The sequence below is a fragment of the Setaria italica genome, chromosome IX, assembly GCF_000263155.2.
Source record: "Setaria italica strain Yugu1 chromosome IX, Setaria_italica_v2.0, whole genome shotgun sequence".
Classification (NCBI taxonomy): domain Eukaryota; kingdom Viridiplantae; phylum Streptophyta; class Magnoliopsida; order Poales; family Poaceae; genus Setaria; species Setaria italica.
This window is the reverse complement of record NC_028458.1, coordinates 1,595,815-1,608,192: the sequence shown is the minus strand read 5'-3', so window position 1 is coordinate 1,608,192 and position 12,378 is coordinate 1,595,815. Positions and strand designations below refer to the sequence as shown.

Here is a 12,378-nt window from a genome sequence, read left to right as displayed (position 1 = left end):
TGTTTACGATGGATTAAAACCAACATTATACGTGGTTGCAAACAAAAAATGTGGTTGCAAACACGTAACAGCCACCGACAACCCCGTAGGTTGTACGAGCAGAACAGAGCAGCAGCGTTCACTGGCCGTCAAGGACAAACAGCCACTCACAAGTCACAACCCCGAAGGTTGTTGCTGGGTCCCGCTGATCTCGCCCATCCTTGCCTCACACTCAGCAAAGCGATGACACCACCATCGGCGCCAACCATGGCCGCAGAGATCAACGCCAACCACGGCGGGCGCCACCGGCACGTGCTCCTGTTCCCGCTCCCGTACCAGGGCCACATCAACCCCATGTTCCGGCTCGCCGGCGTCCTCCACGCGCGCGGCTTCGCCGTAACCGTCTTCCACACCCACTTCAACGCCCCGGACCCGGCGCGCCACCCGCACTACCGCTTCGTCCCCGTCCCCGACGGCATGTCCGGCCCCGCGCCCGTCGCCACCGAGGACGTCGTAGTGCATATCGTCTCGATCGGCGGCGCGTGCGAGGCCGCCTTCCGGGACCGCCTCGCCGCCGTCCTGGAGGAGTACTCCAGGGACGCCGTCGCGTGCCTCGTCGCCGACGCGCACCTGCTGCCGATTTTCCAGGCGGCCAATTGCCTCGGCGTACCCACGCTGGCGCTGCGCACCGGCAGCGCGGTCTCCTTCGCGTGCTTCACCGCCTACCCGATGCTATGCGAGAAAGGCTACCTCCCCGTGCAAGGCACGCCCTCCTCTTCAAGTACTTGTTTGTAGCCTACCAAGTTCATGCCCACGTGATCCATGGATCAACGTGCTCGTGTTTCGTCCCTGCAGATTCACAGCTCGACACGCCGGTGGTGGAGCTGCCGCCGTACCGAGTGCGCGACCTGATCCACATCGGCAAGGACGGCCACGAGGTGGAGTGCGAGATGATGGCGCGCGCCGTGGCGGCGGTGAAGGCCTCGTCGGCCCTCATACTCAATACGTTCGACGCGCTCGAGCGCCGCGAGCTGGAGGGCCTCCGGCAGGACCTCGCCGTGCCGGTGTTCGACATCGGCCCGCTGCACAAGTTCTACCCCGCCAGCGACAGCAGCCTGCTGTGCCAGGACCGGAGCTGCCTGGAGTGGCTAGACGCGTGGCCGCCGGCGTCGGTGCTCTACGTGAGCTTCGGCAGCCTGGCCTGCATGAGCCCGCGGGACCTGGAGGAGACAGCATGGGGCATCGCCGGCAGCGGCGTGCCGTTCCTCTGGGTGGTCCGGCCGGGCCTTGTCGGCGGCTGCGCGGAGAACCATTTGCCGGAGAGGTTTGAGGCCGCCACGCGCGGGCGCGGCATGGTGGTGGGGTGGGCGCCGCAGGAGGAGGTGCTGCGCCACCGCGCCGTGGGCGGGTTCTGGACGCACAACGGTTGGAACTCGACGACGGAGAGCATCTGCGAGGGGGTGCCGATGCTGTGCCGCCCCTACTTCGGCGACCAGATGGGGAACGCGAGGTACGTGGAGCACGTGTGGGAGGTGGGCTTCGAGGTGTCCGGCGAGCTCGAGAGGGGAAGCGTGGAGGAAGCAATCCGGCGGCTCATGACTGAGAGCGACGGTGCCGGGATGAGGAAGAGGGCCGGCGAGCTGAAGAAGGCGTCAGCGGAGTGCACCGGCAAGGGCGGGTCGTCGTGCCTTGCCATTGATAAGCTTGTCACGCATATGATGTCTCTGTAGTCTGTAGAAGTAGTACTTGTGGCGAAGTGCATAATTTGTGTTTTTAATGTCTGAACTCTGCTCGAAGCTTAAAAGTTTTCACTTGACATAAATAGTATAAACTGTCTCAGAGTTCAGGGTGAAATTTGCCTCAAACTTAAGTTTGCATACCACCCGCTAAAGTTTAGCACCTGTCACATCGGATGTTTGGATACTAATTAGAAGTATTAAATATAGTCTAATTACAAAACGAATTGTACAGATGGAGTCTAATTCGCGAGACGAATCTATTAAGTCTAATTAGTCCATGATTTGACAATGTGATGCTACAGTAACCATTTTGCTAATGATGAATTAATTAGGTTTAATAGATTCGTCTCGCGAATTAGCCTAGGAATTCTGCAATTAGTTTTATAATTAGCTCATATTTAGTCCTCCTAATCAGCAACCGAACATTCGATGTGATACTGCTAAAGTTTAGCACCTAAGTATCCAAACACCCTACCCTAGCTTGGTGCGTTGTCAGTCTGTCAGTCAGATTTTATTTGTTCCGAATCATGGATTTCAGCATTCAAATGTCACCAAACGCAAGAAATTTAAAACCATCAGTCACAAAATTTAAAAACAATCATCCCATTCGAAAACTGAAATTTTAGTATAGAAGTCATCTCTATTCGAATTTTTGAAAAAAAAATGATTTAATTTCTTCAAAATATGTTGCGCAACGAGTATAACTCGACCCCGTCGGATGAATGACAAGTTCATCAGTACGCAGTAATCTAAAACTAAAATACTCCCACCATTTCAAATTGCAAGTCGTTTTGACAGTTATAGGTGCATAGTTTGCTATGCATTTAAATATAGTGTCTGTCTAGATGCATAATAATATCTACGAATCTAAAAAGATCAAAATGACTTACAATTTAGAACGGATGGAGTATGTGGCTCGACTAAGTGGGCTCTACTTTTCAAGTTTTCATATTATTTTGAAGGGATGATTGCGGAACCTACAATTTAGAATTTGTGGTTGGTGTGTTATGGGGACACCTCAGTCACTGGCGGTGCAAATTCCGGACTTAAGGCATTTTAAAATGGAAGAATTTATCTTTTTTAAACATCTTATTAAATTGTTAAGATATTTCCTTAAACAACGGCAAAGATGCGCTATCAGTAGGGGGCGACAAAACAAAGTCAGCACGAGACACATGCGCATCCGCGCATGCACATGATCCGTGGAGTGACAGCCCGACAGGTGATCGGGAATCGAGATCATGTTCTTATCCTTCGTGGAATCATTTTCTACTCACGGAGTCACCACATGCAGGAGCTCTTGTCTTTCGTATTATCGCCGCCTAGTGTTTGAGCTGTCGCGCGTACAGAATCAAGTGGCGGCGACCCTGCGATCCATATGGCACCATCAGGTCTGGAGGTGGAGTCGTTGGAGCATGCCCTGCTGGGCAGCAGCGACGGAGCAAGCGATAGTAACGGTGATCAGGGGTCGGATGAGGTAATTGAAGGCACGTGAATAACAAATTGAAGTGATAGTATAATAGTATGTATTGTTGTAAGGCACCTTTAATTCTTGACTTATTGTACAACACGTAGTTGATGAAGTTGCGGAAAATTATTTCATCGTTCCTGAAGTTGGAATGTCTTTTCAATCCGAGGAGGAAGCTTATGGTATGTACAACACCTATGCAGGCAAGGTTGCGGAAAATTATTTCATCGTTCCTGAAGTTGGAATGTCTTTTCAATCCGAGGAGGAAGCTTATGATATGTACAACACCTATGCAGGCAAGGTTGGGTTCAGTATTAGAAAGAGCGACACAAAGTGTCGAAGAGATGGCAGTATCTATCTCAAATATATGGTTTGCAGTAGTCAAGGTCATAGACAAATTGAGTCATCAAAGGACACTACAAGGAGGGGGTTTGATCAGTGCAGAAGGTTGTGCTTGATCACAACCATTACCTTGCAAGTCCAAATAAAAGACAGAAGCTTAGGTCCCAACGACGTGTTCAGGAAGCGGACAAGAAGCTAATTGGCCACATGAGGGAGGGCGGGATGAAGCCAGCCCAAGTGTTTGAGTTTATGGTGCAATTTTATGGAGGAGCTGACAAAGTGCTATTCTCACGGATTGATTGTAACAATGAGATTGGTCGGCAGCGCAGAAAATACTTAGAATCCAATGACGCATAAACATTGTTGGAATACTTAAAAAATAAGCAGATAGAGGATCCAACATTTTTTTATGCCATTCAAATAGATGAAGAAGATGGCAGGATGGCTAACTTCTTTTGGGCGGACGGTCAATCTATCATGGATTACACATGTTTTGGTGATGCCGTGTCTTTTGACACCATGTTTCAGACTAATAAGTTTGAAATACCTTTTGCTCCGCTCCTGGGAACCAACCATCACAAGCAGACTATAATTTTTGGGGCTGCATTATTGTTTAATGAGACTATTGAATCATTTGTTTGGCTATTTGAAACCTTTTTAACAGCAATGTCAGGTAAGCATCCCAGCACAATTTTCAGTGATCAAGATGCGGCCATGGCAGGTGCAATTGCTTATGTATTCCCAAACACAAGCCACCGTCTTTGTTTGTGGCATATTTATCTAAATGCTGCTAAACATCTCGGTCACGTAATCGAGCAGCATCCAGAGAATTTTCTTCCTGATTTTAAGGGATGTGTCTATGAAGATAGATCTGAGTTTTACTTTAACAAGAAGTGGGATGAATTGTTGTGTGAGTACAACCTTAAGGATAATGAATGGATGTTAAACCTATATGATTAGAGGATAAAGTGGGCTGCTGTATACCATGACTCATTTACAGCTGATATGAACTCCACTCAAAGAAGCGAAGGTATGAATAACGTATTCAAGAAAAGGTTTCGTAGGAAATTGGGTATTTCGGAACTATTTGAAGAATGTGACAAGGTTTCTGCTAGTCTTCGTAATAACGAGTTGGATGAAGATTTTCAATCACGTCGAAAGAGTCCAGTTGCACACATACCTCTTTTGAAGACTGTGGTCGAGTCATATACAAGCCGGATGTATAAAGAGTTTCAAGAAGAATTTAATGAACAATTTTCATTCTCTCATAAGGTGTTACACACTGAGGGGTCGATTTTGACATATACGGTTACACATATGTACTCTGATTATGGAGCAACGGTTGTGTTCAACAAAGCAGATAGTACCATTACATGTGCTTGCAGAAAATACGAATCCATAGGTACGTACAAAAATCTTTATTGCAATAGTATAGTTTATAATAGAAAGTAATGAAATATGATATCCACATATAGGTTTACTGTGCAAGCTTGCCCTCAAAGTCTTCAATGCAAACGATATTTTCTTGTTGCCATCTCAATACATATTGAATAGATGGACAAAATATGCAAAGAGAGGATTCTATATTGAGAAATAAGGATTTGAAAAGGAAAGCTTGAAAACGCATGCTGCACGTATTGCACGAAAGGCGACATCCATTGCATTGAAGTGTTCATTGTCCAAGGAACTTCTTGTTGATTTGGAGAATGCCATAGATAAGTTGGACTTGGAAGCAGATAATTCTCTAAGCAGGATGCAACAAAAAGCCAGTGAGGTCCCTCTAGTTTCAACAAACTGTGTTACAAACACATTGAGAGGTAAAATATCATTTAGAATTCCTCGGATGATAAAAGGTCCAAAGAGTAAACGAGGGACCATCTCCCTTGAAAAGAATAAAAGGAAAAAAAGAAAAGTGGTAAAAAGAAAGGTATTACTCATATCAATTCTACATGTTTTTATCTATTATATGCCAGTATAGTTAACTTGATATGTTTGAATATAGGACAACATTCAATAACTGCAGTAGAAAATAGATCCGAAGTATATGAAGGTGCTAATCTAGATCAATTTATCGTAAGTCATATGTGTTGGACTATATCCACTTTTCATATTTGAATTCCTCGTATGCAACTATTTATCGTAAGTCATATGTGTTGGACTATATCCACTTTTCATATTTGATTTGGTACAGGATCTTAATGATGGTGAAAAGGATGTTAACAGTATGATGCCAAACTTTGCAAATGATGTGTATGGACAATCTTCGTCCATGGCTGCTCCATTGATCCAAGGTGGCTATGCTAATACCATAATGCCACAATTTAATATGTACAGAGATTCTTCAACTGTGGGTGCTCCTTATGTGCAAGGAGGATATACAAATCTCTTACTTGGAGTTGATCGAGCTGCCACATTACAGCCGGCTGTTAAAAAATTAAATTTTGGTGGAATGCCAAATCAAGAAAGCATGTAACCTTTGTTGTGTTACACATAATTTTATTTGGATTTGTATTATGTGAGTTGGTACCATGTAACTCATTTATATTGTTTGATAAGGATCACATCACACTTCATAGACCTGTCATTCTTTTGTACACATCACTTCCACATACCACTCTTTAGATTTAAACTTTTTCAGATTATGAAATATCCCGGATTTTGTTTGTGAAACGAATTAAAGAAGCTGTGGCAACAGATTTTGTAGCCCTTCGTTCTGGAGCCATGAGGCGAGAGGAGCTCCTGCAGGCGCAGAGAAGCCCTGCTAAGCGCCGGCTCATCTTCCGCCGGCTTGAGAGGCACGCGCGCGAGGGGCTCGTCTTCCTGGCTCGTCTATTTTTTTCTTCTTCAGCGATGGCTCGTCTTCCGCGCGAGGGGTGCGGGCGTTCGATCGGGAAGGCTGCCCACGCGTCGTGATTTGAGGCCGTCCTGCACCAAGACTCGGTTGCAGGAGTCCTGCGTCTAATTTTTTTTCCGACCGAACGATATCCGTCAGAATCAGCCTGCGTGTTTCACGTCACAACAAAAATACTCTCTCTCGTTTTGGAATTATTAGAAGGGACGTGTTTAACTAGAGAAAATTCCCTGCGTGACACTAGAAGATAGACCAATTTTCTATATAACATCTAATTTTAATATTTCTTATTTGACACCGCCTCCAAGTTTTATACCTTCTATGACACAATTTGATAGGAAAAGACAAAAATACCCATATGTGCATTACCACAAGTTTTAATCTCCTCCTATGGCATTTTGTATGCAAAAGGATTTTTCCACCCACTTTCCTGATTGACTGAGCAATAAGGAACCAACGTTGAGTTACGATGTATATCCAATATTGTAGTATATAATACGGCCAAGCATGTTTACGATGGAATAAAACCAACATTATACGTGGTTGCAAATAAGTTAAAAAAAAAGTGGTTGCAAACACATAACAGCCACTGACAACCCCGTAGGTTGTACGAGCAGAACAGAGCAGCAGCGTTCACTGGCCGTCAAGGACAAACAGCCACTCACAAGTCACAACCCCGAAGGTTGTTGCTGGGTCCCGCTGATCTCGCCCTGCCCGTACCAGTGTACTAACCTCCTACTGGCTACCGTTTCTCCCCCATCCTTGCCTTCACAGTTCACACGGCACAGCTCACGCTCAGCAAAGCGATGACACCACCACCGGCGCCAACCATGGCCGCAGAGAGCAACGCCAACCACGGCGGGCGCCACCGGCACGTGCTCCTGTTCCCGCTCCCGTACCAGGGCCACATCAACCCCATGTTCCGGCTCGCCGGCGTCCTCCACGCCCGCGGCTTCGCCGTAACCGTCTTCCACACCCACTTCAACGCCCCGGACCCGGCGAGCCACCCGCACTACCGCTTCGTCCCCGTCCCCGACGGCATGTCCGGCCCCGCGCCCGTCGCCATCGAGGACGTCGTAGCGCATATCGTCTCGATCGGCGGCGCGTGCGAGGCCGCCTTCCGGGACCGCCTCGCCGCCGTCCTGGAGGAGTACTCCAGGGACGCCGTCACGTGCCTCGTCGCCGACACGCACCTGCTGCCGATTTTCCAGGCGGCCAATTGCCTCGGCGTACCCACGCTGGCGCTGCGCACCGGCAGCGCGGTCTCCTTCGCGTGCTTCACCGCCTACCCGATGCTATGCGAGAAAGGCTACCTCCCCGTGCAAGGCATGCCCTCCTCTTCAAGTACTTGTTTGTAGCCTACCAAGTTCATGCCCACGTGATCCATGGATCAACGTGTTCGTGTTTCGTCCCTGCAGATTCACAGCTCGACACGCCGGTGGTGGAGCTGCCGCCATGCCGAGTGCGCGACCTGATGGGCATCGGCAAGGACGGCCACGAGGTGCTGTGCGAGATGATAGCGGGCGCCGTGGCGGCGGTGAAGGCCTCGTCGGGCCTCATACTCAACACGTTCGACGCGCTCGAGCGCCGCGAGCTGGAGGGCCTCCGGCAGGACCTCGCCGTGCCGGTGTTCGACATCGGCCCGCTGCACAAGTTCTCCCCCGCCGGCGAAAGCAGCCTGCTGCGCCAGGACCGGAGCTGCCTGGAGTGGCTAGACGCGTGGCCGCCGGCGTCGGTGCTCTACGTGAGCTTCGGCAGCCTGGCCTGCATGAGCCCGCGGGACCTGGAGGAGACGGCGTGGGGCATCGCCGGCAGTTGCGTGCCGTTCCTCTGGGTGGTCCGGCCGGGCTTTGTCGGCGGCTGCGCGGAGAACCATTTGCCGGAGAGGTTTGAGGCCGCGACGCGCGGGCGCGGCATGGTGGTGGGGTGGGCGCCGCAGGAGGAGGTGCTGCGCCACCGCGCCGTGGGCGGGTTCTGGACGCACAACGGCTGGAACTCGACGACGGAGAGCATCTGCGAGGGGGTGCCGATGCTGTGCCGCCCCTACTTCGCCGACCAGATGGGGAACGCGAGGTACGTGGAGCACGTGTGGGAGGTGGGCTTCGAGGTGTCCGGCGAGCTCGAGAGGGGAAGCGTGGAGGCAGCAATCCGGCGTCTCATGACTGAGAGCGACGGTGCCGGGATGAGAACGAGGGCCGGCGAGCTGAAGAAGGCGTCAGCGGAGTGCACCGGCAAGGGCGGGTCGTCGTGCCTTGCCATTGATAAGCTTGTCACGCATATGATGTCTCTGTAGCCTGTAGAAGTAGTACTTTTGGCGAAGTGCATAGTTTGTGTTTTTAATGCCTGAACTCTGCTCGAAGCTTAAAAGTTTTCACTTAACATAAATAGTATAAACTGTCTCAGAGTTCAGGCCTTGTTTAGTTACCCCAAAATCCCAACTTTAGCACTATGCAAAAAGAAGATTCCCCATCACATCAAACTTACGGTACATACATGGAGTACTGAATGTAGACGAAATCAAAAACTAATTGTTCGGTTTGGTTGTACTTTGCGAGACGAATCTTTTGAGCCTAATTAGTCAATATTTGGACAATAATTCACAAATACAAACGAAACGCTACAGTATGCTACAGTGCTAGCGCAGTGATTTTGGTTGTCCAAAATCGGGCAACTAAACAAGGCCTGAGTGTGAAATTTACTTGAAACTTAGCTTGGTGTGTTGTCAGTCTGTCAGTCAGATTTTATTTGTTCCGAATCATGGATTTCGGCATTCAAATGTCACCAAACGCAAGAAATTTAAAACCATCAGTCACAAAATTTAAAAACAATCATCCCATTCAAAAACTGAAATTTTAGTATAGAAGTCATCTCTAGTCGAATTTCTGAAAAAAATGATTTAATTTCTTCAAAATATGTTGCGCAACGAGTATAACTCGACAGTCGGATGAATGACAAGTTCATCAGCACACAATCATCTAAAACTAAAATACTCCCTCCATTCCAAATTGCAGGTTGTTTTAATTTTATAGGTGCATAGTTTGCTATGCATTTAAATATAGCGTATGTCTAGATGCATAATAATATCTACGAATCTAAAAAGATCAAAACGACTTACAATTTAGAACGGATGGAGTATGTGGCTCGACTAAGTAGGCTCTACTTTTCAAGTTTTCATATTATTTTGGAACCTACAATTTATAATTTGTGGTTGGTGTGTTATGGGGACACCTCAGTCCCTGGCGGTGCAAATTCCGGACTTAAGGCATTTTAAAATGGAAGAATTTATCTTTTTTAAACATCTTACTAAATTGTTAAGATATTTCCTTGCCGGCCATGGCTAATCGGTATGTTTGGAAGATTACACTTAAACAATGGCAAAGATGCGCTGTCAGGAGGGGGCGACAAAACAAAGTCAGCACGAGACACAGGCGCATCCGCGCAGGCACATGATCCGTGGAGTGACAGCCCGACAGGTGATCGGGAATCGAGATCATGTTCTTATCCTTCATGGAATCATCTGCCGTTCCGCGAAATAGAATAGTGATACGCCTGCCGATCGCGTCATGGTCGGCATGCCCCGATGGGTGACGGCACCGGCAGGCAGCTCGTTTGGTAACCCAACACACGCGCAAAAAGTTCTTCAAAACACACACGCGCTCGCTCGCAAAAAAAGAAAGAAAAAAAAAGACACAAGAGGCAACTCGATCAGCCCACGACCGAACGATATCCGTCAGAATCAGCCTGCGTGTTTCACGTCGCAACAAAAATACTCTCTCGTTTTTTGAGTTATTAGAAGGGGTGTCTTACTCAGACTTAAGATATTAGAAGATAGACCAATTCCCTACATGACATCTAAAATTTTAATGTTCCTTATTTGACACCACCTCCAAGTTTTATACCTTCTATGTCACTACCGTGTTAAATTTGATAGGAAAAGACCAAAATACCCATATGTGCATTACCACAAGTTTTAATCCCCTCCTATGGTATTTTGTATGCAAAAGGGTTTTTCCACCCACTTTCCCCCGGTTGACTGAGCAAGAAGGAACCAACATTGAATTACGATGTATATCCGATATTGTAGTATATAATATAGCCAAGCATGTTTACTATGGATTAAAACTAACATTATATGTTGTTGCAAATAAGTTTAAAAAAAAATATTGGTTGCAAACACAACCACTGACAACCCCGTAGGTTGTACGAGCAGAGAACAGAGCAGCAGCGTTCACTGGCCGTCAAGGACAAACTGGCCGTAGGTTGTTGCTGGGTCCCGCTGATCTCGCCCTGCCCGTACCAGTGTACTCTCCTCCTACTGGCTACCGTTTCTCCCCCATACTTGCCTTCACAGTTCACACGGCACAGCTCACACTCAGCAAAGCGATGACGCCACCACCGGCGCCAACCATGGCCGCAGAGAGCAACGCCAACCACGGTGGGCGCCACCGGCACGTGCTCCTGTTCCCGCTCCCGTACCAGGGCCACATCAACCCCATGTTCCGGCTCGCCGGCGTCCTCCACGCGCGCGGCTTCGCCGTAACCGTCTTCCACACCCACTTCAACGCCCCGGACCCGGCGCGCCACCCGCACTACCGCTTCGTCCCCGTCCCCGACGTCGTGTCCGGCCCCGACCCGGTCGCCATCGAGGACGTCGTAGCGCATATCGTCTCGATCGGTGGCGCGTGCGAGGCCGCCTTCCGGGACCTCCTCGCCGCCGTCCTGGAGGAGTACTCCAGGGACGCCGTCGCGTGCCTCGTCGCCGATGCGCACCTGCTGCCGATTTTCCAGGCGGCCAATTGCCTCGGCGTACCCACGCTGGCGCTGCGCACCAGCAGCGCGGTCTCCTTCGCGTGCTTCACCGCCTACCCGATGCTATGCGAGAAAGGCTACCTCCCCGTGCAAGGCACGCCCTCCTCTTCAAGTACTTGTTTGTAGCCTACCAAGTTCATGCCCACGTGATCCATGGATCAACGTGCTCGTGTTTCGTCCCTGCAGATTCACAGCTCGACACGCCGGTGGTGGAGCTGCCACCGTACCGAGTGCGCGACCTGATGGACATCGGCAAGGACGGCCACGAGGTGCTGTGCGAGATGATGGCGCGCGCCGTGGCGGCGGTGAAGGGCTCGTCGGGCCTCATACTCAACACGTTCGACGCGCTCGAGCGCCGCGAGCTGGAGGGCCTCCGGCAGGACCTCGCCGTGCCGGTGTTCGACATCGGCCCGCTGCACAAGTTCTCCCCCGCCGGCGAAAGCAGCCTGCTGCGCCAGGACCGGAGCTGCCTGGAGTGGCTAGACGCGTGGCCGCCGGCGTCGGTGCTCTACGTGAGCTTCGGCAGCCTGGCCTGCATGAGCCCGCGGGACCTGGAGGAGACGGCGTGGGGCATCGCCGGCAGTTGCGTGCCGTTCCTCTGGGTGGTCCGGCCGGGCATGGTCCGCGGGTCCGCTCACCAAGAGCTTCCCAAGGGGTTCGAGGCCGCGACGCGCGGGCGCGGCATGGTGGTGGGGTGGGCGCCGCAGGAGGAGTTGCTGCGCCACCGCGCCGTGGGCGGGTTCTGGACGCACAACGGGTGGAACTCGACGACGGAGAGCGTCTGCGAGGGGGTGCCGATGCTGTGCCGCCCCTACTTCGGCGACCAGATGGGGAACGCGAGGTACGTGGAGCACGTGTGGAGGGTGGGGTTGGAGCTAGTGGGCGAGCTTGAGATGGGCAGAGTCGAGGCGGCCATCCGCCGGCTCATGACGGGCAGGGATGGCGCCGAGATGAGGTCGAGGGCCGGCCAGCTGAAGAAGGCGGCGGAAGAGTGCACTGGCAAGGGCGGGACTTCGTGCCTGGCCATTGATAAGCTGGTCACGCACATGATGTCCCTGTAAAATTAGAATTTTGTTCAAGTATTTATCTTTTCCGGTTTTTGTTTATGAACTCTACTCGAAAGCTTCAAGTTTGATGTATGATCAGTTGAAACTCTTCAGTATAACACTTGCCTGAAACGTGTCAGCTAA

At 50.2% G+C, this 12,378-nt stretch overlaps 3 protein-coding genes across 3 annotated transcripts; all 3 read left to right on the top strand.

The window, feature by feature from the left end:
• Positions 1 to 1,801, top strand: LOC106804111 (DIMBOA UDP-glucosyltransferase BX8). The gene is made up of 3 exons (XM_014805744.2): positions 1 to 742; positions 835 to 1,708; positions 1,758 to 1,801. Coding segments are annotated over exons 1-3 (1,569 nt in total). The 5' UTR covers positions 1 to 48; the 3' UTR covers positions 1,759 to 1,801.
• Positions 1,802 to 6,973: 5,172 nt separating this feature from the next.
• On the top strand, positions 6,974 to 8,719 carry LOC101785081 (DIMBOA UDP-glucosyltransferase BX8). Its single transcript, XM_004981159.2, has 2 exons — positions 6,974 to 7,705; positions 7,798 to 8,719. Exons 1-2 carry the CDS (start codon positions 7,186 to 7,188, stop codon positions 8,670 to 8,672), a joined length of 1,395 nt encoding a protein of 464 aa, XP_004981216.1. The 5' UTR covers positions 6,974 to 7,185; the 3' UTR covers positions 8,673 to 8,719.
• Positions 8,720 to 10,602: 1,883 nt separating this feature from the next.
• Positions 10,603 to 12,378, top strand: LOC101784691 (DIMBOA UDP-glucosyltransferase BX9). The gene is made up of 2 exons (XM_004981158.2): positions 10,603 to 11,282; positions 11,375 to 12,378. Exons 1-2 carry the CDS (start codon positions 10,763 to 10,765, stop codon positions 12,247 to 12,249), a joined length of 1,395 nt encoding a protein of 464 aa, XP_004981215.1. The 5' UTR covers positions 10,603 to 10,762; the 3' UTR covers positions 12,250 to 12,378.

What these genes read in the sequence shown, in the direction of transcription:
- LOC101784691 (XM_004981158.2), top strand. Translation starts at nt 10,763, where the DNA reads ATGACGCCACCACCGGCGCCAACCATGGCCGCAGAGAGCAACGCCAAC. An exon ending in AGGCTACCTCCCCGTGCAAG is followed by an intron (nt 11,283 to 11,374) that starts GCACGCCCTCCT and finishes TCGTCCCTGCAG; the next exon opens with ATTCACAGCTCGACACGCCG.
- LOC101785081 (XM_004981159.2), top strand. Translation starts at nt 7,186, where the DNA reads ATGACACCACCACCGGCGCCAACCATGGCCGCAGAGAGCAACGCCAAC. An exon ending in AGGCTACCTCCCCGTGCAAG is followed by an intron (nt 7,706 to 7,797) that starts GCATGCCCTCCT and finishes TCGTCCCTGCAG; the next exon opens with ATTCACAGCTCGACACGCCG.
- LOC106804111 (XM_014805744.2), top strand. Translation starts at nt 49, where the DNA reads ATGTGGTTGCAAACACGTAACAGCCACCGACAACCCCGTAGGTTGTAC. An exon ending in AGGCTACCTCCCCGTGCAAG is followed by an intron (nt 743 to 834) that starts GCACGCCCTCCT and finishes TCGTCCCTGCAG; the next exon opens with ATTCACAGCTCGACACGCCG.